The sequence below is a fragment of the Gekko japonicus genome, unplaced genomic scaffold (assembly GCF_001447785.1).
Source record: "Gekko japonicus isolate JY-2015 unplaced genomic scaffold, Gekko_japonicus_V1.1 scaffold3002, whole genome shotgun sequence".
In the NCBI taxonomy this organism is placed as follows: Eukaryota; Metazoa; Chordata; class Lepidosauria; order Squamata; family Gekkonidae; genus Gekko; species Gekko japonicus.
This window is the reverse complement of record NW_015162041.1, coordinates 16755-43969: the sequence shown is the minus strand read 5'-3', so window position 1 is coordinate 43969 and position 27215 is coordinate 16755. Positions and strand designations below refer to the sequence as shown.

General features: G+C 45.6%; 1 protein-coding gene across 1 annotated transcript in view; it reads right to left on the bottom strand.

Annotated features, from left to right (window-relative positions):
- The window catches only part of DNAH7 (dynein, axonemal, heavy chain 7), a gene marked incomplete at its 5' end in the record, with an annotated part of 123165 nt that overhangs the window by 81003 nt on the left and 14947 nt on the right, over positions 1-27215 (bottom strand). Inside the window, 8 exons of the mRNA XM_015405583.1 lie at positions 4100-4329; positions 6800-7672; positions 9966-10185; positions 13708-13834; positions 18232-18400; positions 18805-18960; positions 23862-24059; positions 26946-27170. Coding sequence (XP_015261069.1) covers positions 4100-4329; positions 6800-7672; positions 9966-10185; positions 13708-13834; positions 18232-18400; positions 18805-18960; positions 23862-24059; positions 26946-27170 — 2198 coding nt within the window. The remainder of the gene's footprint in view (positions 1-4099; positions 4330-6799; positions 7673-9965; positions 10186-13707; positions 13835-18231; positions 18401-18804; positions 18961-23861; positions 24060-26945; positions 27171-27215) is intronic.

Below are 27215 nucleotides of genomic sequence, written 5' to 3'. Positions count from 1 at the left end.
TAATTACTCTTTGGGTGAAGAAGGACTTCCTTTTATCTGTTCTAATTCTACTGCTCATTAATTTCATTGAGTGCCCATGAGTTCTTGTATTGTGAGAAAGGGGGAAAAGTTCTTCTTTCTCTACCTGATTTATGTAACCTGATGCCCTGCTTTTCAGTACCAAGTGTCAACCAGTATTGTACCAACTGCCGGTTAATTCACAGGCCTGGTTCAAGGTGCTGATGCCGACAGTGAAAGCTCTTTATTGCCTGGGACAAACACATTAGAAATCTCCTCCTCCTCCACTTCAAGGGGATTCCTATACTTAAATGGGGGATTAGACAGGGGGTTATACTTCCTATCAAGGAGCTGCGGTGGCTCAAGTGGTTAAGACGCTGAACTGCAGGCTGTGGAAGGTCGGCAGTTCAGCAGTTCGAGACCCGAGTGTGCCGCGTGATGGAGTGAGCTCCCGTCTCTAGTTCCAGCTCCTGGCAACCTAGCAGTTCGAAAGCAAGACATTGCAAGTAGATAATAAATAGGTACCACTTTGGTGGGAAGGTGACAGCGTTCCGGAGATATCTTTGGACAGCGCTGGCTCTTTGGCTTTGAAACGGAGATGAGCACCGCAACCCTAGAGTCGGATTCGACTGGCTTTCGAGCAAGGGAACCTTTACCTTTATACTTCCTATACGTAAACAGCAGATTAGACAAACTCATGGAGCATAGACCTATCAGTGGCCATTAGACTCTCCCAGGATCAGTTGCCAGCCTCCAAGTGGGGGCCGACAGTCTCTCAAAACTACAAATGTCCTCCAGACTACAGAGATCAGTTTCCATGGAGAAGATGGCTGCTCCAAAGGGAGGGCTGCACGGCATCGTATCGCTACTGAGCTCCCTCATCTCCCCTATCTCCACCCTCCCTTGGCTGTGCCCCCGAATGTCCACGGTTTTCCCAACCCTGGCTAGAGATTTGGGGGCAGACCCAGCTGGGTTCTTTATGAACAGAAACTCACTCCGCCAACAATAAATAGGTAACTGTGAATGAATGGACTCACAAGCTCTATTCCTTTGGGTTCTGGGGAACTGGAAAAGCCTCGTGCGTGTCCCAGGTCTCTACCTGGCAATGTGTCAGGTAGCCCTGTCATAGATCTGGAATGTGGAGGGGTGCCCTCCAATGCTCCCTCTAAGCTGAGGAGTCTTGTGAGCAAAAATTCTACTTTGTGAGCTGCTGGCATTAAAGTTGTGAGAAAGCGATTTGGCTACTGCATAAATCAGTTTGCTCTGGAGCCATCCCTTCCCGAGCCGAGACAAAAATCTGTGAGCCGGAGGCTAAAAAACAGTGAGCTAGCTCACACTAACTCAGCTTAGAGGGAACACTGGTGCCCTCCTCCTTGTTCTCAGCTCTTCCCTGCCCTGCTTCTGTGCGCTATCTCACGCCTGACCTTGCTGTCTCCAGCTGCAATTAACTCGGCTGGGAAACTTAACGGCTTTTGCGCTTTGCCCGCTTGCTTTTGCCGCGCGCGCACTATAATCATTGGCTTGCGCTCATAGGGGGGATGTTCGATTTTACTATAAGTCAGAGGCCCTTATACTGACGGTCATTCCTGACACAATCTGTACACGTGTTCTTTAATACTGGAAACGCTAATAAACAGTTATCTTCGTCTGAAGCCCTGTGTGGTGTGACCTGATTGAGGAGCCTGACATAATGATGCCCTTTTCTCTTACTCCTGGGCGGATACCAAACTTCTCTATGGGTAGTAACTACTGCCACCAACAAATATGAATGAGTATCTCCCACTAGATGGATCTGTATCTGTACTGCCATTTAAAAGCTCTACCTAGTTTCTGCATCTCCCACATTGCTCATACTAGCTAGCGTGGGGACAGTCTAGCTCACTGTCATATCAAAGGGATGGCCAGCTCACTGGCGTCCCCTCCCCTTTACTGGTCTTTGGAAAGTAGGAATGAATAGGCATGGTGTGTTTACAGAGGCCAGGCTCCAAGCACTCAAAGTTTTTCAGGGCCTGTAAAGCCGATCTATTCCACCAGGCCTTCGGCTGAGGCGGTGGACGCCCAATTATTTTGGCCTCCCCTCCTGACAATTGCCCTTTGAAACCTGCCCACGTTACTGACTTGTTACTGCACTTCGTCTGGCTGTTGGCTCTACTGGCTCTATTGCTGTTGTTTTAATGCTGCAGGACTTAGAAATTATTATTGTTTATTGATTATTGAGCTGCAGTGGCTCAAGTGGTTAAGACGCTGAACTGCAGGCTGTGGAAGGTCGATAGTTCAGCAGTTCAAGACCCGAGTGCCGCATGATGGAGTGAGCTCCCGTCTCTAGTTCCAGCTCCTGCCAACCTAGCAGTTCGAAAACAAGAAATTGCAAGTAGATAAATAGGTACCACTTCAGTGGGAAGGTAACAGCGTTCCGTGCGCCTTGGTGTTTAGTCATGCCGGCCACATGACCACGGAAATGTCTTCGGACAGTGCTGGCTCTTCGGCTTTGAAACGGAGATGAGCCCCGCAACCCCAGAGTCAGATTCGACTGGCTTTCGAGCAAGGGAAACCTTTACCTTTTATTGATTATTTTAAACTGTCTGGATATTTTCTACTGATGCTACCTACCCTGAGCCCACTTGTGGGAAGGGTGGGATATAATTTGAACTAAATAAATAAATAAATAGAGTATAAGAAAGTTTAATAAACAAAAATAAAAGAAGTACACATGATCTGCTCAAGTATCTGGTCAAGCAAGGATATAAAGAAAAGGTGAAAACATGCAATCCTCTAAACCCTAACATTTATATTTATTCTAAACAATGTCTTATTATGATAGGATAGTAATTCCCTGAAGCTGCAGTATTTACATGTCCAACAGTATTTTAGTTCTCATGCTGGTACTTCTCCCCATTGTCCTTCAAGTCCTTAGGTAAAAGTTTAGTTCTTTGTGGCGTGTGCCTATCCAAAGACAATGAACAAAGAGAAGAGTGATTCCTTCTCACTTTCTGAGAATTTACAGTCTCCCTTTGGGAGATCATCTCCCCATCCACAAGGTCAGTCCTGGTCCCCCTATCTCATGGGGGGGGGGATCTGTCTAGCCTTTCGGCTGTCCCCACCCCTGTTGCCTTAGATATTACATTTAAGCAAGTTGGGAGAGGTTAAAACCTCTGCAGAACTAATCTCTGGAGGGCTTTGAGTTTGGGAAAGAGATGACCCATTTCCTGTCACTTTCCCTTTGCCAGTCCTTTATAAAGTTTATATCTCGGCTACCTGGCGTTACATTTTATGACACACATGGCAAGGCTCAACAATGTCTCATTTATGTCCGATCTGGCCCTCATAACAAATTAGTTCAACACCCCTGTTCTAAACCCCACTGCTGGACCTCCTGATGGCACCTGGTACTTTTGGCCACTGTGTGACAGAGTGTTGGACTGGATGGGCCATTGGCCTGATCCTACATTGGCTTCTCTTATGTTCTTATGTTAGTCTTCTGCCAGCACTGCAACCTCTAGAGCAGGTAGCCCCAATAAATAAAACACTGAGTGGGATTCTAGGGTGGAAGGCATTTCTCCGCAATAACAATCAAGCAGTTTATAATACATTTCGAAATGAACAATAAATTTCAATTACAACATAATAATTCACCTTTCTTTTTAAAAATTAAGAATGGATATGAAGCATCGCAAACACCTCCAAAAGTAAATCTTCAAAAGTTATTAGTCTACAAAAATCTTGAGTGCAGTCATACTTGCCTGTATGGTACATTACTTTGAAAGGAAAAAAGGGACCCAAAACTCTCTTCTGATTCATACAGACTTCCCTATCTGGTCACTTGGATATGATTCTTACTCACTGTTAGCACCAAAGGTAAGTACTACTTGCAAGCTTGAGCAAAAGCCAATTGTTAATAGCAACCAACGTTTTATGCTTTGAAATATCTATACGTCTACCAAAAAAAAAGGACAATAAACCACGTGCAGAGCAGAAGGTTGATCCACATGGGGAACTCTATTTCTGTCTGCATACATTTCTCATCAGAGTGAAAGCATATATTATATTTTTAAAAAACACAGCAAGACATTCCCTTTTCTAGCAAATGCTATATTATACTTACGTTCTATTATTTTCCAGAAGAGACTTGAAAGTGGAAATTAATTCTAGGTAGGAAGTAGGCGTTACATAGTTGTGCCTCTGGAGTTCAGCATAGAACGTTTCAGACAAAGTAATGGTCGTAGTATGGAATTTTTTACACATATCAATGCAGCCGTTCCGGGTTTCCTCGGACATCTCAATGTCTTCCAGGGAGCGAGTGGCAACAGCCTGCAACGCATCTGATGGCCATGACTAATTTAAGGAGGAAGACTCAAATTAAATTTACTATATTTGAGCAAAAGAACCAAATTAAGCTACTAATCTTAACAACAACAACAAATATTGCATGAAGGATGTTTACTGGTTCAGTTAGGATGCAAATCATAGCACAAAACAACCTTAAATAAATGAAAAGATTTATTTTTTATACTACCGAGGATTTACAACTCTAAGTACGGTAGAGAGATTGTGCGATCTACAGAAGTGGTTCTCAGCCAGGGATACACATAACACCAATGGGCCTCAGAAGTAGCGTAGGTGGGATGCACAGTTTTCAAAACATACACCAGTTTGGTGTGAGAGCCAGTTTAGTGTAGTGGTTAAGTGCACGGACTCTAATCTGGGAGAACTGGGTTTGGTACCCTACTCCTCCACCTGCACCTGCTGGATGACCTTGGGCAAGCCACAGTTCTGTCACAGCTGTTCTCTCAGGAGCAGTTCTTGAAAGAGCTGTCTCAGCCCCACCTACCTCACAGGGTGTCTGTTGTGGGGAGGGGAAGGGAAAGGAGATTGTAAGCCGCTCTGAGACTCTGAGTAAAGGGCGGGGTATAAATCTAATCTCCTCCTCCTCCTCCTCTTTTTCTTCTAATAATAACAATTCACTCTTCCTCAATCTCCACACCCACCTGTAAGTGTGATGTTCCACCTCCTGCTGACCCCACCTGTCATAGATTATTTATCTGTGAACTTTTGCCAGTAGAAGGAATAGAATGCCCGCACACGAAAGGGTATATAAATATCCTTCTTGGGGGGGGGGGGGGGGGGGGGTGGTGGGCTTGTTGTTCTATCACGGTGGGATCCAGGTTCTCTGGTAGTGTGATTGGTGGAATGTAAGAGATGAAAGACTGAGAACCACTGATCTCCAGAAGCCACAATCCAATACACATTTAGAGTGCAGTCAGGCACCTTTAAGACCAACAAAGGTTCATTCAAGGTGTGAGCTTTCGTGTGCAAGGCACACTTTGTAATTTGACACATGAAAGCTCATACCTTGAATCAGGGGTCATTTCGTAGAAAAAGAGCTAGGGGAGCTCATTAGCATAAGTCATTAGCATATGCCACACCCCCTGACATCACCGGAAGTGTGTCATAAGGCCACACACCCCACCCCCAACGGTCCCGGCCGCCGCCGCCGGCCTTGCAGCTCCACGTACCTCACCCGGGGGAACTGCGATCCCCCGCGATCCCCCCCGAAATGACCTCTGCCTTGAATGAACCTTTGTTGGTCTTAAAGGTGCCCCCACTGGACTCTAAATTTGTTCTGTTGCTTCAGGCCAACACGGCTGACCACCTGGATCCAATGCGCAGTTATGCACACTTAAGTCCTCCCTGGGGAGTCCCAGTGAGAAAGGGGAACAATAAATAATGTAAAATGTAAATAAATCACATAAATAAGAATCAACGATTACATCTCCGTGGCTACCAGGGCTCTACTGATAGCAGGAGCTCCTTTGCATATTAGGCCACACACCCCTAGTGTAGCCAATCCTCCAAGAGCTTACAGAGCTCTTCTTACTGGGGCTACTGTAAGCTCTTGGAGGATTGGCTACACTAGGGGTGTGTGGCCTAATATGCAAAGGAACTCCTGCTACCAGTAGAGCCCTGGTGGCTACAATGCAGTTATGACGTCAAAGACTATAATGTAAGCCTCTAATTAGCTCAGGTCAGAAAATCGGAAAGTCCACGGAAACAAGATTCAAATTATGCCGATGGGTCATAAAGTCCCTTAGAATGGCCAGTGATCTACCCAAGGTAAGTTCTGATCCCATTCAATCATTTAGCCAACTTTTACGATTTTCTTTAAAACGCCAGCATTTTTTCCTGCTCGGTAGAAAAAAATTGGTATTTCATTGGTCTCCAAAGCAATAGCCAATGACAGCCTGTTGCTATTATTGTTTTGATAAAACACTGAAGCTAAAAGATGGTTCTTGCGATGGCCACCCATTAGAACTAATCCATATATTCGGGGGGGGGTGGGAACCACATGGAACAGTGGTCCTCCTGAGACCATACTATTCCAAAATGGGAGTTAGGGGACCATCCTCTGACAGAGAAGAACTTTCTCATATGGATACTTCCCTGTATAAAACCCCCCCTCCTTTCACACTGAAAGTGAGCGCACCCAGCAGAACATTTCCAAAGAAGAATCACACATTAACAAAGCTTCCTTAATGCACGCAAAGCTGCCTTGTACTGAATAGGGCCATTGGTTCATCAAGGTCAGTATTGTCTACTCAGACGGGCAGCAGCTCTCGAGGGTCTCAGGCGGAGGTCTTTCACATCACCTACTGCCTGGTCTGTTTACCAGGAGATGCTGGGGATTGAACCTGGGACCCTCCGTATGCCAAGCAGATGCTCTGCCACTGAGCCACGGCCCTCACACTTCTCATTATGTATTTGTGATGCTTGCATCTCAAAATGTGCATACTGCAAAACATCCTACCTGAAACCAATCAATAGTACAGCAGTTAACAAGAGCCGGGAATTTTCGAAGGCGATTACGGAATGCATCTCCAATGGGACTCATGGCCAATACAATATGCAGTTGGTCTCGGCAGCGGTCGATGAACATGTTGAACAGGGCAATGGGACTGCCATCTGTTTGCTTTGTCTTGTCTCGCTGGCGGTCTATCTGACGCATCTTTTCACATATTTCTTGCTTCTCGTCTACGGCAAAGAGATTCGGTACTTCTCCAGCATTCAGCAAGTTGTTTATGTCCTCTAGAAATGACTCCCTTTTGATCTGGGTGTCAGTGAATAAGAAAACTCCTTGCATCTCGCCTTCGGTGGACCTCCGTAAGATGACTTTTAGGTCCTCATGCCATTCATTGGTTCCATAGCTCTTTGATATTTCGACCTGGAAAGGCGTATAATCGGCCATATGAGCAGCTAAACGAGTGAGGGATTGCCTCCCACTTCCTCCAACGCCAACCAGAAGGGCGTGGCTACGAGGCTGCTTCAAAATTCGGGAAATTCGGCAGACGTGTTCTATGGCAAATCGGAATAAAACCAACTGCATGGGCTTCTTGGTCATGTTATTGTATTCCTCCAGGTGGCTCTCTACAACAGTTCTCAATTCATCCACACCGAAGACCTCTCTGTAGTTTGTGTCCTCCCTTTTAGAATCATGGAAATCACAGAACATCAGACTCCGCAAATCGTCTTCTTCCACTACCCCGTCGTAATTGAAATCCAGTCTCTCAAAAAGTTCGTTGAAGTCGTCTTTCATGTCCTTTTCCACTACTCTCTGAATGCATCTGACAAGCCAAGATCGATCGGCTTTATCTACTAAACGATCGTAATATACTCTAAGGACCTGTGCAAGACATGACAGTATGATCACTGGAGTAACTGATGAGGCATTCCAGTCACAAACACAAAAAAGAAAAGTACCTCCTCTCTATGATGTGAAATTAAGGTTGCAAAGCAACATGAACAAAATTTGAACATCTGACCAACTTTATGAAAAATTTATATATCCTATCACTAGAGATGTAAAATTTCCAAAAATTTTGAAGCTCGGGAAAAAAACCGGGTTTTTCCCAGTTTTTTCGGGGGGAACGGAAATTTTCATAAAAATTGAAAAAAATGCTACATTCGCATTTCTTTTGTCTTTTCTAGATTGAAAGTCATTCTGTTACTTTAGGAACATAAAATATGACTATGGACATTTTTACTTGGCATGAAATTATCACAACTAGCATATTAAAAATATAGTGTATCCAAACAATTATTACAAACAGAATACCCACCCACATGCAAAAACAAAACTGAAACCTTCCTCTTTTCTTGTGACGGTAGCACCTCCTAAAGGAAGAAATGCATCTTGTTCTTGCATTGGAGAGTTCAGTTGGTAACCTAGGACTTGCTTGTCCTCAGTGCACAGAAATTAGATCAATCTGATACCATATATATATATTCTACTTTGTCGGAAAAAAACAAAAAGGCTTCAGGAAAAAAAATGGAAAAAACCCATTTCCCCCTCCCCCCCGAATTTTTCCGTTTTTTTCCCGGGCCTTCACATCTCTACCTATCACCAAACTCTACATTGATTGGCATGAACCAGGTGAAGACATACACAAACATTAAGATCTCTAAAAGAAAAAGATACATAGTGGCCTATGTAATTCTATAGGGGAATACAACTTCAAAAACTTCAGAAAACTGGTCATTCATTTTCATCTAGAATGTCTGTGCTCATTTGGTAGAAGCCAGGAAAAGCTGAAGCTACAGTGACAGGCAAGCTTCTGAGTTACACAAAACAAGTAGAGAAAACATATATTTACTTAATTTTATAGCCCACTCCACCTCAAGATTTGATATGGGTAATTTTTTAAAAGCATAATTTTTCAATCAAGGAGAGGGGTGGGGTACAACAGGATACTGCATTAAAGTATCATTTTGACATCTCTCCTTCTCAAATGCTATAAGCCAATCCAAACAAATAAACCTTAGTGCTTCTAAACGCTGCTCAGGCCTGTACTTAGGCAAATTTCCAGAGGAAGATATTTTCACTGTCGACTTCTCCGTGTCACTAGTTAAGGGGGTATCCTCAGCTGACCCGTCATGTCAGATTGCAGTGGGGTACGTACAACTAGAACAAGATGCGCCCGTTTGTCCTAAGTCAATTCAATTTAGGCCCAACAAAGAAACTGTCTAATATATTTTGTGTGTAGAACAGAGCAAGAGTCCAGCAGCACCTTAATGACCAACAAAATTTGTGGCAGGCTATGAGCTTTCGTGAGTCACTGCTCACTTCTGAAGAAGTGTAATTTTAACTATGTGTAACTTTATATATGAGGGCCTTACTTGGTAACTGAAACAACAGGCACGTCACCAAACAAAATCATCTAGATCAGGGGTGTCAAACATGCGGCCTGGGGGCCAGACCAGGCCCCCGGAGGGTTTCCATCAGGCCCACCGTGAAACTGACCATCTCCTGCTTCCAGTTCTGCTGCTGCATCATCGCTTGCTTCGCCAGACTCTCTTAATCGCTCAGCCATTTCATGGTTTAACCTGGGTCCTAGACTCAGAACTCTGAGCATGAGATTTCTGTGGTGAGTGTCAATAAACCAAAAGTAGGTTTGCAGCTTACAGAGCTAATGTTTTAAGCGTGTTTTTATTTTAAGTAAAAAAATATTTGTGTTTGTGTCCTTTATAAAATGTATATCTCCGCTACCTGGCATTACATTTTATGACTCACATGGCCCGGCCCAATAAGGTCTCATTTATGGCAGATCCGGCCCTCATAACAAATGAGTTCAACAACCCCTGATCTAGATGCTCATGAGTTTTGTTAAGCGCGTGTTAATCTTCATACTGGAAAACGTCTATCCTGGCTTATACGAAGTGAAACAATTAAAAAGCAAAGGAGTTTTAAAATGAAAGCGCAGATTTCTAATTTCAGTACTAGAGACTACCTTACACAAAATGTGAGGAATTTCTCATTTGTAGCCCTCCCCCCCCCCCCACCCCCCTACCACTATGTATAACATTATCTACATATTTGACAAAGCAGTCAGAAGAATCCACTAAATTGTACTAGAAGAAAATATATTTTTATCATGTCAAGGCACAAACTTTCAGCTATTTTCTGACAGGGAGTTTACCTCATGAACCCAAAGGCGTTTTATTACTCCCGGAGATTCTGTTGTTTCAGGTCTCGACAGACAAACGCCTTGAATCACCCGAGAGAAATCGCGCAAGTTGAACAAGTAGTGCGATTTCGTCGGAGTGGGAAGCAAGTTCTCCATTGCCTCTTTATATACGGTCATGGTGCTATTGATAATCTGCTCAGTCAGTTCAACACATTCTGGAGGGAAGCTGTAGCTGTTCGTTGAAAGAAAACACAAGAAACCAAATGACTGGTACTATGCAAAATCTAATTTTAATATTTTCCCACATTTGCTGGGAACATGAGGCTGTCAGACAAGTCAGGCAAAAGTTAATTAGCAGCTCGAGTTGAAGATTTCAAAACACACACGACAAATCGATTCCAATCGTACTTGCCTGTTACGCTATTCTAATGTTTAGAATAGGAATTCTGAGTGGTAATCAATGCTCCCTCTCAGCTGTGGAATCTTGGGAGCAAGAATTCTACTTTGTGAGCTACTGGCATTAAAGTTGTGAGCGAGCGATTTACCTGCTGCGTAAATTAGTTTGCGCTGAAGCCATCCTTCCCGAGCTAAGACAAAAATGTGTCAGCTGGAGGCTAAAAAACTGTGAGCTAGCTCACACTAACTCAGCTTAGAGGGAACACTGAAATCAACAGCTGTGAGAGAACTTGTGACTGACCCAAGGTCACACCAGCAGCTGCATGTGGAGGAGTGGGGGATCAAACCCGGTTCTCCCAGATTAGAGTCAGCGCACTTAACCACGACACCAAACTGACTCGATAAAAACGATATAAATAAAACAACAATTATAAAAACCCATAAAAGATCACAATTTAAAACTTCCCATTAGGACTGCCAGTAAATAAAAACTAAATCGGTCAAATGCAGTCCTAAGTAACACCATCTTCAGCTTCCTCCTGAAGATCGGCAGTGAGGGGGCCGGGCACAGATCCCGGGGGGGGGGAAGGGGGGAGTTTGTTCCATAATTGTGGGGCTGCCACCGAAAAGGCTCCCTCTCTCTCATACACCCACCATATGAGCTTCTGTGATTGGTGGGACAGTCAGGAGGGCCTCTCCCTGCTATCATAATTCTTAGGAATGCATGGGAACGTACTTCCCTTTATCCTTCATGGATGAGTTCTAAGGACCAAGCTACATGGTCCAAGCTACAAGAGCCAGTTTGGTGTAGTGGTTAAGTGCACGGCCTCTAATCTGGGAGAACCGGGTTTGATTCCCCACTCCTCCACTTGCACCTGGCCGGATGACCTTGGGCAAGCCGTAGTTCTGATAAGAGCTGTTCTTGAAAAAGAGCCGTTTCTGTCAAGAGCTCTCCCGGCCCCACCTACCCCGGTGTCTGTTGTGGGGAGGGGAAGGGAAAGGAGTTTGTAAGCCGCTCTGAGACACCTTTGGGTAACACCAAAGGGCGTGGTATAAATCCAATCTCTTCTTCTTCTTCTTCTTCTATGCCCAAGACATGCCATGGCTGGACTCACAGACATACAGACAGACATTGGGGGAATTCAGCTTAAAAACTGTTCGTCCTGTCCACACTGTGAGGGAGAACTGTGAAGGAGGAGAAGAAGCATCCGGGCTTTTTCTCTGGCATAGCTTGTCGGTCCCAGGGCACACGGAGCCAGAGAAAAGGGGAGAAAACATCCACCCTTCTCCCTTTCTGCTGTCGAAAGCGGGGTGGGAGGGAAACAGAAAGGGCCTTCTCCCTCCTCGGAGATCTCCCTTGCAGCTCTGAGCAAACGAGCATTCCTTAAGGCGAGTTCCCCTGATGCGTGGCCGTCTGGCTGCACACCTGTGAAACAGGACATATTTGGCATATTGTGTAGTTACACCCTGTGGCCCTAGCACCTGAATGGGCAAAGCCACTTGGTCAGGTGAGTGACCAAAATGACACAGGCTAGCTTTCAAGTTCCCCACAGCTCTTCGACATCAAAATGTTGACAAGCTCGAGCGTGCCTAGAAGAGGGCCACCGGGATGGTGAGAGGGTTGGAGTCTAAGTCTTACGAGGAAAGGCTGAAAGAGCTGGGTCTGTTTAGCCTGGGAAAGAGAAGGCCTAGAGGGGACAGGATTGCAGTCTTCAAATACTTGAAGGGCTGGCGTGTAGAAGATGGAGCAGATCTATTATCTCTCACTCCGGATTGCAAGACTAGGTCTAATGGGTGGAAATTACAAGGGAGTCGATGCAGCCTCAATATCAGGAGAAACTTCCTGACTGCCAGAGTGGTTGAGCAGTGGAACAGTCTGCCTCGGGAGGTGGTGGATGATCTTTCACTGGATGTTTCCAAGCGGAGGCTGGATGACCATCTTTCGGGTAGGCTGCAGGGCTATCTTTCGGCTATGCTCCTGCAGAGTGCGGGGGGGTTGGACTCAATGACCTGCAAGGCCCCTTCCAACTCTAACATTCTATGATTCTATGATTTTATGTTAACATAGAAACAAAAAATTAAGAAAAGAGGGCATGGGGGTGGTTGAAGAAGGTGGCTGGCCATGATGAACACATAAAGCTGCCTTATACTGAATCGGACCGTCGGTCCATCAAAGTCAGTACCATCTACTCAGACTGGCAACAGCTCTCCAACGTCCCAGGAAAAAGGTCTTTCACATCACCTCCTGCCTAATTCTTTTTACCTGGAGATGCTGCCGGGGATTGAACCTGGGACCTTCTGCATGCCAAGCAGATGCTCTACCACTGAGCCATGCCCCCCAAAAGCCCTATTCAGCAGTTTGTAAGTGGCTCAGAACGGAACGGACGATGTGGTTTGCAGACTTAATAAGATTTGACAGGCCCCTCCATACGCAAAACATATTTCCAAGCTGCACCAAGGAATACTGGGAAATAGAAGCCGGAATGGCTGTTCTGCCCTTAAAAGTCAGCAGTCGTCTGGAACTGTCTTTAGCATTAATCAGAACATGCAGGTCCCTTGGGATGAAGCATGGTAGTCTATGTTGGTGAAGACGGGAAAAGTAAGGTACAGAGGCCATGAAAGTCGAATTACCCAGGGGTTGGTAGGAATAGTTGTTTTATATGTCCAGAACTCCTTTCTTCTGGAAGGCTGCCAAACTCAACCATCTTATTGAAGCAATGGAACACTTTCGCAGTTATGTCAGAATTTACAAATTGGAATAAGCAGAACTGGGTTATTTTCATTTTACAGCACATTGGTGTGTATCCAACAACTTCTTTCCATTAAGGTGGATTCGATTACTCTCTTGTGCTACATCTTTCTCCAGTGGAGAAAGGCTTGCTGGAATGGTGTCCCCTGCATCCAACCCATAGTATGTAGGTGTCACTGGATCCAACACATAATATGTAGTTTTATTTAATTGGTGTGTGTGTGTGTAAAATGCCATCAAGTTGCAGCCAACTCATGGTGACCCCTTAGAGTTTCCAAGGCAAGAAAGGAATAGAGATGGTTTCCCATTGCCCCAGGTCAAGTTATAGAGCTAATAAATATGAAAGAGATTCTGAAATAAGTAATTGTCACCTAAGTATTATCTTGGCCATCCTAAATGCCTCCAAAATAAATTATAAAGAGTCCATTCTATCAAGAGCAAGGCCATAGAGAGATTTCTTCATAGGCAAGCAACAGATGCGTTTGCAAAGGGTTGGATCCACCTTGCACTCATGGAAGCTTGCCTTCAATATGGACACCTTTGGATGCTGTGGTTTGAATCAAGTCCACTAATTATTTGAACAATTCACAATATACCCATGTAACCTACCATACGGTGAGATGCCAGTCTAGTATTCTGGAGAAAATTGTATACATCGAAGCATCATCAAATTCATTAATGGTAATGGTATTGAAGTGTCGTAAAAATCGAGGAGTGACTGGGTTTCGGCCTCCACCTATTGTTCAGAAGCACAAAAACAAATAAAATATTGCACATGCCAATATTCTACATATACTGAACACTTCCCAGTCATAGATCTAGATGGGTGTCTACAGCACATATATAAATTGAGAAGAACTTATGCTGTGTTGGCAATGTGCTGTTTACCTTAAAGGAAGAAGCTATCATGAGCTTCCAGTACGTCAGCAGAGGTCCATCAGTGGCTATTAGCCACAAGGTATAGATAGGAACTCTCAGTCTGGGACAAGGGATGCTCTGTATTCTTGGTCTTTGTGGGGGCAGCAGTGGGAGGGCTTCTAGTGTCCTGGCCCCACTGCTGGACCTCCTGATGGCACCTGGTATTTTTGGCCTCTGTGTGATAGAGTGTTGGACTAGATGGGCCATTGGCCTGATCCAACATTGGCTTCTCTTGCGTTCTTGTGTTCTTAATGTGCAGAAGCCCAGTCCTTACACCCTTACACCCAGTTTGGTGTAGTGGTTAAGTGCGCGGACTCTGATCTGGGAGAACTGGGTTTGATTCCCCACTCCTCCACTTGCACCTGGCTGGATGACCTTGGGCAAGCTGTACTTATGATAAAAGCTGTCCTTGAAAAAGAGCAGTTTCTGTCAAGAGCTCTCTCAGCCCCACCGACCTCACAGGGTGTCTGTTGTGGGGAGGGGAAGGGAAAGGAGTTTGTAAGCCGCTCTGAGACACCTTTGGGTAGTGAAGGGCGGGGAATAAATCCAATCTCTTCTTCTCTTCATAAGCACTAAGGACAGCATCTAGTACTACAGTGACACCACAGGTAGACTGACTAGTACAAATATTTAGGATTGTCTAGTAAATACAAAACAGGATGTGATGAGTCGGAGATCTATATGTTTGAACATGAATTTTCCATAAGAATATGGAAAGTAAGGGCTGGGGGGGACTCTCCATACAGCTTCAAAAGGCTACATATAGAACTTCTTCCTACTTTTGTGCTAGAAAGATCTCCTTTATGCATTTATGGTTGAGGGCAGCAGAACCCTAAACAAGCCCGTGGCTTCTTTTCACAAGAGCTTTTCTACATAGCTGAGCTCAGATAAGAACATGAAGAAGAAGAAGAGACTGGATTTACACCCCATCCTTCACTACCCAAGGGTGTCTCAGAGTGGCTTACAAACTCCTTTCCCTTCCCCTCCCCACAACAGACACCCTGTGAGGTTGGTGGGGCTGAGAGAGCTCTTGACAGAAACTGCTCTTTTTCAAGGACAGCTTTTATCATAAGTACAGCTTGCCCAAGGTCATCCAGCCAGTTGCAAGTGGAGGAGTGGGGAATCAAACCCGGTTCTCCCAGATTAGAGTCCGCGCACTTAACCACTACACCAAACTGGCTCTGGATCAGACTGGATCTGCTGGATCAGACCCCAGACCCACATAGCCCAGCGTTCTCTTCACACAGCAGCCAACCAGCGGCCTCTGTGAAGCCCACAGACGGGAAGGCTGCAACCGCATCGTCTTGCCTGTGCTCCTCAACACCTGATTTAAGGAGGCAAAGTACCTCCTTAACCCACCATGGTTAGTAGCCACTGATAGCCCAGTCCTCTATGATTTTGACTGTTCCCCTTCGAAAGCCTTCCGGGTTGGCGGCCAAGACCACAGCGAGTTCCAAAACTTAACTATACGCTACGTGAAGAAATGCTTCCTTTTGTTTCTCCGGAATCTGCCACTCTTCATCTTCAGGGCATGAGCCCAGGTTCTAGTATCATGGGCAGGGGTCATTTCCTGCAGGAGCGCACAGGAGCGGAGCTCCGGCAGTAAAGAGCCCAGGGGGCGGGCACATGCAACAAGCCCCACCCCCTGCTTTCAACAGCCCTCAGTCAGAGCAAGAAGCAGCCAGGTAAGCTGCAGAGCCAACTGGTCCAAAACAGTCCAGTGGCACCTTTAAGACCAAGTTTTATTCAGGTACAAGCTCTCCCTCCTCTGCGAGGACAGATCTGCACGTTCCCCCCCCCCAATAGCTAGCAATCCAAAACAGTCCAGTGGAGCCTGAGCGGTGGGTGTTGCCTTCTGACACACTTCCGGGGATGTCAGGGGGTGTGGCATATGCAAATGAGTTATGCTAATGAGTTATGCTAATGAGCTCCTGCTCCTCTTTTTCTACGAAATGACCCCTGATCATGGGAGAAGGTGAAACCTTTCTCCCTCTCCACTCTCTCCACACCACGCGTAATTTCATAGACCTCTATCACGTCTCTTCTTACTTGCCTTTTTTACAGGCAAAACAGCCCTAAGCTTTTTAACTGATCCTCTTAGGTTGTCGAAGGCTTTCATGGCCGGAGTTCATTAGTTGCTGCAGTGTTTCCGGGCTGTATGTATACCTCTGAGGATGCCAGTCACAGCTGCTGGCGAAACGTCAGGTCCTACAATGCCAAGACCACGGCCAGACACCCCGGAAAATCTACAACAGTTAATGATCCTTTTAGGGCAGCTATTTTATGGTTTTATCGTGTCATAATTTTTACTACATTTCATACCGACATTCATATTTATAGCACCCCTCTCTGTTGTTATCCTTGCTTTGTAATGGCCTGCAGCTAAATAGAAATAAATTCCTATTTCATTTCATAGGGCGGCTGCTCTAGCCCCCGGATCGTTTGGGTCGCTCTTTTCTGCACCTTTTTCAAGCTCGGCAATTCCCCTTTTCAGGCGAGGTGACCAGAACTGTAGACGATATTCCAAGTGTCTTCTCACCGCAGAAGGGCAGTGCGATAACGGCAGTTTTATTCTCTGCTTCTCTGGTGATTACGGCCAGCGTGGAACTTGCCTTTTTTTCACAGCAGCCGCACTGTGGGTTGGCATTTTCACATACTGGAGGCAATCTCAGCTGAGAGGGAAAAATGCTCAGACAGAGAGGCTGTGGCGGGGAGGTAAGTGGCAGATGGTGGTTGGTTTCCTGTTCCTCCAATGCCTGCCTCTCCTGTTAACAGTGCCCGTCTGTCTCCCTCACTCTACGTAATTTCAGATGCCATTGGCAGGGCCAGGGGAAGAACAGGCGGGAGCTAAACACGACAATCCTGCCTGGCGTGAGACGGGGGTCTCCTTCCCAAGGCCGTTTCCGTGTTATGTTTTTCCCCGTCAAGACATTTTCCCCATTAAGATGTTTCCCTCCCCAAGCCTGTTTCCCTGTTACATTTTTTCCCATTAAATTTTCATTGCTTTCCACACAGGGTAGTAAACATAGCGACAAACAAACCCTATGTAACCCTACCACCCACCCTCTTTCCCAACAAAGCCCAACAATAAGGGAAGAAAGTAAGAATCATAGAATCACAGAGTTGGAAGGGACCTCCAGGGTCATCTAGTCCAACCCCCTGCACAACGCAGGAAATTCACAAATACCTTCCCTCCCCCCCCCCCACACCCACACACAGTGACCGCTGTTCCACATCCAGAATAGAAATCCCTATTATATTAGGGAAGGGAATTGAAAACCAATCAGCCAGTATCATAATGCCCCTGTATAAATCAATGGTGCGACCTCATTTGGAATACTGTGTACAGTTCTGGTCACCACACCTCAAAAAGGATATTCTAGCATTGGAAAAAGTGCAGAAAAGGGCAACTCGAATGATAAAAGGGCCAGAACACTTTCCCTATGAAGAAAAGTTAAAACGCTTGGGGCTCTTTAGCTTGGAGAAACGATGGCTGAGGGGCGACATGATTGAGGTTTATAAGATTATGCATGGGATAGAGCAGGTTGAGAAAGAAGTCCTTTTCTCCTTTTCTCACAATACAAGAACTCGTGAGCACTCAATGAAATTGCTGAACAGTTGGGTTAGAACGGATAAAATCACTCTTCACCCAAAGAGTGATTAACACATGGAACTTAGTGCCACAGGAGGTGGTGGCAGCGACAAGCATGGACGGCTTCAAGAAAGAATTAGATAAACATATGAAGCAGAGGTCCATCAGTGGCTATTAGCCACAAGGTATGGATAGGGACTCTCGGTCTGGGGCAAGGGATGCTCTGTATTCTTGGTGCATGGGGGGGGCAACAGTGGGAGGGCTTCTGGAGTTCTGGTCCCACTGCTGGACCTCCTGATGGCACCTGGTATTTTTGGCCACTGTGTGACACAGAGTGTTGGATTGGATGGGCCATTGGCCTGATCAAACATTGGCTTCTCTTATGTTATTATAGCGGGGGGGGAATCTTATTTGTGAACAGACAATATATCGGGGCCTTTGGTAAAAATGGTCTGGAATCAACTGACTTCCTAAAATTAGGGTCGCTTGCTTACTTGTCAGCAAGTGCACTTGAGACACTAACAGTCCTTGTATTCAGTAACTTACTTCCTAAAGAATATCCAGAAAGACATTTATTCTTGCATGAGCGGTTGAGATTTATTCTGAAATGCAGGGGGTTGTACCTGGTGGCCCCATGGCACAGATGATTTGTGTGTCCACCAGTTTAATGATAGAGCAGTCTTTCAGGTCATACCAGTTCCGGTGATCTAACCACTGCCGAAGTAACTCCACTGGAGGCTGGGCGCCATATACCTCTCGTGCTGGCATGTTGACGTCATCAACAAACACAACCTGAGAACAAACAAACAAACAAACAAAAACCCTTCTTTTTCAACTAATTCTGGACACTGGCAGTGCCTCTGAGCATGTACAGAGGGAGCACCCTTCTTTTTCAACTAATTCTGGACACTGTGTAAAGCAAGGCAATGCCTCTGAGCATGTACAGAGGAAGCTTCCCCCATACCAAGTAATCATAACCAAATCTGCTTGTGCACGCACGCACGCGCACGCACACACACACACACACCTTCATTTCTCTAAAACCAGAGGGCAAATTTTCAGGGCAAAATAGTTCTGGTTCTGGAAGAGTGAAGACAGCAGGTTGAGATTATCAGGTTGAAAACCAAATGTCCTAAGGGAACCCGCAATAAGTGGTTTATTGAGACTGCGGCCTTATTTCTTTGCTAAAAGTTTACCATTTTCTTCCCGAGAGGGGGGCCGAAGACTTTTTTCCGCCTTTTGTCCAGCTTGGACATAATAATATTTTGCGTCTGGGCAGCCGTCGTCTGTGCCGAGAAGTTAATGAGCAGGGGTTTGTAGATTTCCTTATTTACGCGGTTTAGAAGAAAATCCTGTAAGGGTGGTTTCAAAAAGGAGGACACAGAAAGAGAAAGAGAGAGAAGATCACATGAGCATAAAAATCTGACAGTTTATAGCACCCAGCCAAAAGACACAAAGCCCTGTCTTTATGGCCAGCCATCTAAAGCGGGGTGGTTTTTTTCACATCAAATTTGCGAGCTGTCCTGCTTCTGAAGTGATGAGGCGATAACGAATCCACAGCCGTTAACGTTCACTGCTCTTTAATGAGGTTCCTCCAGAAATAAACCAGGGTGATTCAAAACTTTTAGGACCCGTACTTTTGAAAGAACAAAAGGTAATACGTCAGGGACATTTCGCAACATTATCACAGACTTTTAAACTAGTTAATCTACATTGTATTAGCTCACAGAGCATGGGCCTCGTTAAGTAATTCGCTCGTTATGAACTCATTCCGAGCCTCCCCCTCTGAGATTCTGGTGGGGTTTATGCTTTTGTAGAAGATCAGCCTGAAGAAAATCTTTTTGCGTAGACCATGAACATCCAAAGAATCAGTGAACTACCAAACACGGTATCCTGCCTATTAAGAAAACTTTACAGCCAACTTATGTTCTTCCAAGCTGTACAAGATCAGCCTGAAGAAAATCTTTTTGCGTTTTATTGTTTTAACTGTTATAATGTTTTATCGTGTTTTAATGTTTAATGTTTTAAACTGAAATTGTATTTATTTTAATGATGTTACCCGCCCTGAGCCCGCCTGCGGGATGGGCAGGATATAAATGCAAATAAATAAATAAAATAGAAGATACAGCCACTGACTGTTCCCTGGAAGGCCAGATAATGAAACTGAAGCTCAAATACTTTGGCCACCCAATGAGAAGGGAGCACTCACTGGAGAAGGAGACACCGATGCTGGGAAAGACTGAAGGTCAAAGAAGACGGGGACGGCAAAGGTTGAGATGGTTAGACAGTGTCATAGATGCAACGGACATGAAGTTGAGCAAACTTCAGAGGACGGCGGAAGAACGGAAGGCCTGGCGTGAGCTGGTCCATGGGGTCGCGAAGAGTCGGACTCGACTGTGCGACTGAACAACAACAACAGCCACTGAAAGCAAAGACTTCCATCTGTATTGCATGGTATCATGGATGCCTGCATCTCCTTATACCAGGGGTCCCCAACCCTTTTGAGTCTGCGGGGATATTTGGAATTCTGACTCGGCACGGTGGGCCCAGCAACAAAATGGCTACCGCGGGAGGTGGAGTCAGACGCGAAACGATTGCTGCAGCTTAACTTCAGTGTAGATCCTTGTGCTGTGCTGATAGCTGCTGCCAAAGTGACGTTTTTAAAAATCTGTACAGCCAACCAAATCTCACGTGGCCCATCAGAACCCTTGCTGGACAACAGCCCTATCTGGCCCCACCCACAAGAAGAAGAAGAAGAGAAGGAGGAGGAGGAGATTGGATTTATACCCCGCCCTTCACTCGGAGTCTCAGAGCGGCTTACAGTCTCCTTTCCCTTCCCCTCCCCACAACAGACACCCTGTGAGGCGGGTGGGGCTGAGGGAGCTCTATGGAGAACTGCCCTTTCAAGGACAGCTCTGACAAAACTATGGCTTGTATATGCGGTATGAATGGGCCCTTATTTGTAATTTTAATTTGTGTTCAATAAATATATGTATATTTTTGTACGTTCCATAATTAGATTTTTAGAGTTGGCCCTCTTCTATTCTTGACTAAGCTTTTTAAGGTTCTGAATTGCCCAGGGTCACACCAGCAGCTGCAAGTGAAGGAGTGGGGAATCAAACCTGGTTTTCCCAGATTAGAGTCCGCAGACTTAACCACTTCAACCAAACACTAAAAACACTTGTTGGGCACCAGAAAAGTTGTCAATGGATGGCATGACACCAGCAGACACCACGCTGGGGAGCCCATATATCTATATGCCACAGAGTCCACCCTCCAAAGCATACATTTTCTCCAGGGAAACTGATCTCTGTAGTCCGGAGATGAGCTGTAATTCCGGGTGATCCCCAGGTCGAACCTGGAGGCTGGCATCCCTGCATGACACCAAACATTCCTGGTCTTTACAAAGATAAACAAAACATAAACAAAACACAGAAAAACCCAACCAAAACACAAGAGTCTCGTTTCTGGTGGCAGCTCCATCGCTGTTAGAATGTTCCGTTTCAGACTCAGACGTTAGCATAGGTGAAGCCATGCAAGTTTCTTCTAATCAGCACAAATTAATATTTAATTTTCACCAAGGATAATTCTCTGACTAAATACATAAGCGTGGCTTTGGTGTTTCCCCTGAACCTCAGATCCTGTGTTACCAATATTTTATCAGGGTGATAAATCAAAGCCGCATTAAAGAGTAATTAAATTAAAGCCATTTACAGCCTTTCATTGCGAAAAATAATTTTCCAGTTTAGTTACTTTCTGTTCACCGGAGTAAATTTCCAAATATCAGAATCAGCAAAATGATCGTAGGAAGCCACTTTCCACTGAAGAGCCAATCTAATTATGCGTACCAGTAATGCACGGAGTAATTGCATTAATAAAAATCCATTTATGGTGAATGAAGGCACAGAGAAAACTCATTTGCAGGACGACAATAATTACTGAGGGTTTTGTAAGCATCTGATTGAGACCATAGTGATTATTTTTTAGTGAAGAAGTTTATAATTTTAAGTCACACAGATAAGGGAATAGGGAAAAAGCAAGAATCCAGTAGCACTTTAAAGACTAACCAAATCTGTGGCGGGGGATGCACTTCCGTGAGTCACTGCTCCACTTCTTCAGATACAGGTAGAATGTGAGTCCATCTGAAATCACTCCTGTCTCCAAGATATGAGGACAGATGGACTCACATTCTACCTGTATCTGAAGACTCACGAAAGCTCCTAACCGGCCACAAATTTTGTCAGTCTTTAAGGTGCCACTGGACTCTTGCTCTTTTCTACTGCTACGGACAGACTAACATGGGTACCCGTCTTGATCTATCTCCAGGTAAGGGAGTGGAACTCAAAATGACTCCATAGAAGGCCAGCACGATTCTTTGAATATGAACTATACTTATCTTTCCGAAGGTAAGTAATCATATTGCAAAGAAACCTCTATTCATATTCAGGCAAAGGAACCTTGTGCCTAGTCATGAGGGTAAGATTTTTTTGTGTGTTATTTACTGTACAGAATTCTTTCCCCACTTCCTGTCCTCAAAAGGGCCACCCAGGTGACTATGAAATCAAACCATACATAATAAAATCTCACCTTGAAAGATATTACAACCAACAAACAAACATGCTAGTCATTAAAACACCTAATCGATAAAGCCACAAGGTACAGATAGGAACTCTGGGACAAGGGATGCTCTGTATTCTGGGTGCTTGGGTGGGGGGGCAACAGTGGGAGGGCTTCTGGTGTCCTGGCCCCACTGGGGGACCTCCTGGTGGCACCTGGTATTTCTGGCCACTGTGTGACACAGAGGGTTGGACGGGATGGGCCTTTGGCCTGATCCAACATTGGCTTCTCTTATGTTGTTATGTTATGTTATGTTATGTTATGTTATGTTATGTTATGTTATGTTATGTTATGTTATGTTTTATGTTTTATGTTTTATGTTTTTGTTATGTTATGTTATGTTTTATGTTATGTTATGTTATGTTATGTTATGTTTTATGTTTTATGTTTTTTGTTATGTTATGTTATATGTTATGTTATGTTATGTTTTATGTTTTTTGTTATGTTATGTTATGTTATGTTATGTTATGTTATGTTATGTTACGTTATGTTATGTTTTATGTTATGTTTTATGTTTTATGTTATGTTATGTTCTTAAAGCAATTAAAACCAGAGGTAAAAATATATACAAAAACATTTTTTTTTAAATCAGAACATCGGGGAGGGAATGCCAAACTAAATGGAAACAGAGAAGTCTTCACCTGCCGACGGAAGACAGCAACAGAAGGGGGACAGGCAAATCGGCCTGGGGAGAGAGTTCCAGGTTTTTGGTGCCACGACCGAGAAGGCCCTCCGCCCAGGTTTGCTGTCCACCTGTTTGAAAAAGCGGGAGAACCCGAAAAGGGGCCTCCAAACGTGACCACAGTGCTGGGGTAGGTTTAGTGAAATGGAATAAGGAATCTGTTTTTTTCTGGAGCGACTCATTCTCTTGACATTCTGGACCGACTCCCACTAGTCCAATAAAATGCATGAGTGTCAAGCAGGGGCGGGTGGGCTCCATAATTTGCAGAGAACGTTCTCAATGGGCCACTAGCCTGGACGGCTGCTGACACCCAGAAGCAAGCGGGGCCAAGCCCCGGTAACTCTGGCAGCGTTTCGGGAAGCGTTCGGCTTGTGTCTGGATGGCAACACCCACCATTAGTGTTGTCGTTGTTATGCATTTATCTGCAAAGGCCACCAAGGCAGCTACCAATTTAAAACATACATGATAAAAATGATGTTAGGAAACAATTAAAACCACCCCCACCCAAAACAGACACCATTAAAACAATTTAAAAAGAGAGAGAATAAAAACTGAGTTAAAATACCTACAAAGCAGTTAAAATACATCCAAAACATCAAAACATTGGTTAGGAAGGAGGGGTCATTGAGGGAGTGCCAAACGACACAAAGGTGGTGGTGTTGGGTCCCAAACCATGACGGGCTTTGTAGGTCAAGACAAGCACCTTGAATTGTGCCTGGAAACAAACTGGACGCCAGTGTAGATGGGCCAAGACTGGAGCGATGTGGTGGTGCTGGCTCACGGCTGCCAGCCGCACTGCAGTGAAGGAGGGAAGCATCAGGGGCACTGCTGGCCAGGTAAGCGCCTCCCCCCACTGCACAGCACTGGACGGTACCCCTGGGGGGCACCTCACCCTGGCTCGTACCTTGGGCCATTTAATTTCCTATCCCCCCCCAAGGAATGAAGAATACTTACTATAATATATACACTCTTGCCGGTTCCCGTTGGCCCCACGAATATGGAGGGCTTCTGATGCATGGTCAACAGCTCCATTAACGCAAAGTATCGGATGGTGTCCAGAGTAGGAACGATGATCTCGTTGAACAGCATGTCCTTCATGATCGGCGGGGCTGATTTAAGGGCTTCCACCCAAGGCTCCCACCGCCCTTCTCCCTGTTTCGAAACACAACACGGAAGGAGAGGAAGGAAGACGGGCGAGAACAAGAAACGATTTTTATAGATGTGTCGCGATCACGTACGGGCCTCGCCGATTGATTCGGGGCAGGTATATTCAGAAGGGCGCCTTGCAGGGGTCATTTCGTGGAAAAAGAGGTGCAGGAGCTCATTAGCATAACTCATTATCCTAACTCATTTGCATATGCCACACCCCCTGACATCACCGGAAGTGTGTCAGAAGGCAACACCCACCGCTCAGGCTCCACTGGACTGTTTTGGATTGCTAGATTTTGGGGGGGGGGAACGTGGAGATCTGTCCTCGCAGAGGAGGGAGAGCTTGTATCTGAATTAAACTTGGTCTTAAAGGTGCCACTGGACTGTTTTGGACCAGGGGGCCGGGAGGGGGGGGCTCTGCAACTTACCTGGCTGCTTCATGCTCTGACAGAGGGCTGCTGGGAGCAGGGGGTGGTGCTTGTTGCATGTGCCCGCCCCCTGGGCTCTTTATTGCCGGAGCTCTGCTCCTGTGCGCTTCTGCAGGAAATGACCCTTGGCGCCATGTGTGCAAATTCTGAATCCACAGGTAGGGTTTCCAGGTTGGGAAATTCCTTGAGATTTAGAAGGTGGGATCTAGGGAGGGTGGGGTTTGGGGAGGGACTTCCATGGGGTATAACGCCATGCAGTCTGTCTTCTACAGCAGCCATTTTCTTCAGGGGAACAAACACACAAAAGTGGAAATACAGCGAATGCGGCTATACAAACCAATAAACAGAATAATCTGTCGTGCTGTACAAATCACACTAGAGACTACTGTCTTCTTATACAGTTCTACTTACAACCAAAATTGATACACAGAACAAATAGTTTTGCCACCAAGCATAAATGACAACTGCACCAATTGAATAGTGACCTAATAGTCCTTGAAAATTGTACAAGTCTCTCTTCAGAATGATGTGGTCACCGGCTCATGGTGCAGAGAAGAGTTTCCAGAAGAAAGCATGCAATAGGCATGAGCTCAGGACGAGCTGTAGTGCGAACCAAAGGGGTGGTGATGGCACGCCTATGTTCTGATTCCTAGCTATTAGGAACATACTGGTAGACTTCGTGTCATTTTGAATCTTGCCAGAGCTGGGATGAGCTCCATCACTAAAGAAAAGTGGCCTGATGGAGCCCTAAGAAACGGCAAAGCAACCTAGACGTACCGTCACCGCTCCTTTGGTTCGCACTACAGCTCGTCCTGAGCTCTGGAGACTCTCCTTTGCACCATGAGCCGGTGACCACATCAAGCTGAAGAGAGACTTGTACTTTCAAGGGCTAATAGGTCGCTGTTCAACTGGTGCAGTTGTCATTTATGCATGGTGGCAAAACTATTTCTGATGTGTATTAATTTTGGTGGTTAAGTAGAACTGTATAAGAAGACAGTCGTCTCTAGTGTGATTTGTACAGTGCAACAGATTATTCTGTTTATTTGTTTGTGTTTTCTCCAGGGGAACAGATCTCCACCGTCTGGAGATCACTGTTGATTCTGGGAGGTCTCTGGGCTCTGCCTGGAGGTTGGCAACCCCACCCACAGAGCTACACACACACACACATACACACACACACACACACAGAGGTCCAGCACAATGTTCCTTTTAAGCTGTGGAGTCTTGTGAGCAAAACTTCTACTTGGTGAGCTGCTGGCATTAAAGTTGTGAGCGAGCGATTGGGCTGCTGCATCAATTAGGTTGCTCTGGAGCCATCCCCTCCTGATTGAAGGCAAAATGTGTGAGCCGGAGGCTAAAAAAACTGTGAGCTGGCGCACACTGACTCAGCTTAGAGGGAACACTGGTCCCAGATCTGATTTGTGGACCAGGCAGATCTTTCTAGACGGTGAAATTCCCTGTTTGGGGAGTTGCGATCCTCATCCGTATTTTCTGCCCTCTTTTCAAAGGCGTGATAAAGGGAGAAAGGCCTCCCTTCAGGACCACGTCCTCCCAAGCAGGTAACCACCAGCTCCAGGGCATCTAAGCACATCTCCAGGAATGGGGTCAGGACTGAGGTCAGAGTCAGTCTATAAGGGTTTGTGTATTCAGTTCTGATGCAAGTACGTTGCTTTTCTGAGTGCTTGCTCTCCGTCCGAGCAGGTACACTACGGATCCCGGTGACATGAACAAAATTCGCATAGATTAAGCTAGCTTTTCCTTAACCAGATTATTCTATTTCTTGGCGCCATTCCAGAGATTTCCAGCCAGGGCAGAAATTCTGGTAAGGTATCGGCACCGATTCCTGAGAACAGGTTTTCAGGCTTTGCGAGGATCAAAATTACAAAATCTTCACCGATTTGGGGCTCATTCCGGCCAAAATTAAGTATTTTTAAAATAACTCTGCTAATTTCAGAGGGAGGTCAGCAAACATTTTATTGTCTTTTTAAGCAGAGGCTAGATGGCCATCTGACAGCAAGGCTGATTCTGTGAACTGAGGCAGACCATGAGAGGGTGGGCAGGAAGGGTTGCCTCAGTGCTTAGTTCTCGTGGCCCTTTCTGACACGCCCAGGGTAATGCCGATTGCCACTCTGGGGTCAGGAAGCAATCTTCCTCCAGGCCAGTTTGGCTGGAAATGCTGGAGGTTTTTTACCTTCCTCTGGGCATAGAGCAGAGGTCACTGGGAGAGTGGGGGGGAGGGTAGTTCTGAATTTTCCTCTGCTGTGCAGGGGGTTGGCCTAGATGACCCCTGAAGTCCCTTCCGGCTCTATGTTTCTTTCCCACTGGAAATAATATTTCTCACGCTGCTCTTCATTATTTCTACATGGACTCCCTAATCCGGTAAGAGCATTAATTTAACCGAGGCCTTAGGAATCAATTTACGCATCTCCACAGAACAGTGATTCAGAACGAGGATGCTCACTTCTTTGATAAACCGGTATTCGTAAACGGTTCCTTCTTCCGGGAAGGGGACGGTGAGGATTTTTGCAGGGATCCGCTCCACGCCGCTCAGCAATTTATATTTGTCTCTGGTCTCCTCGCTCATCGGCCCAGTGAGCAGTTCTCGCACAATCAGATCAAATTTCAGCCGATCGTCCTCCTTGCAGCTGGCTCCGACGGACCATATGAGTGAAAATATAAAAATGCCCTTGGTTGGGGAAGAGGAAAACGGGGGGGGGGGGGGGGGGGGAGT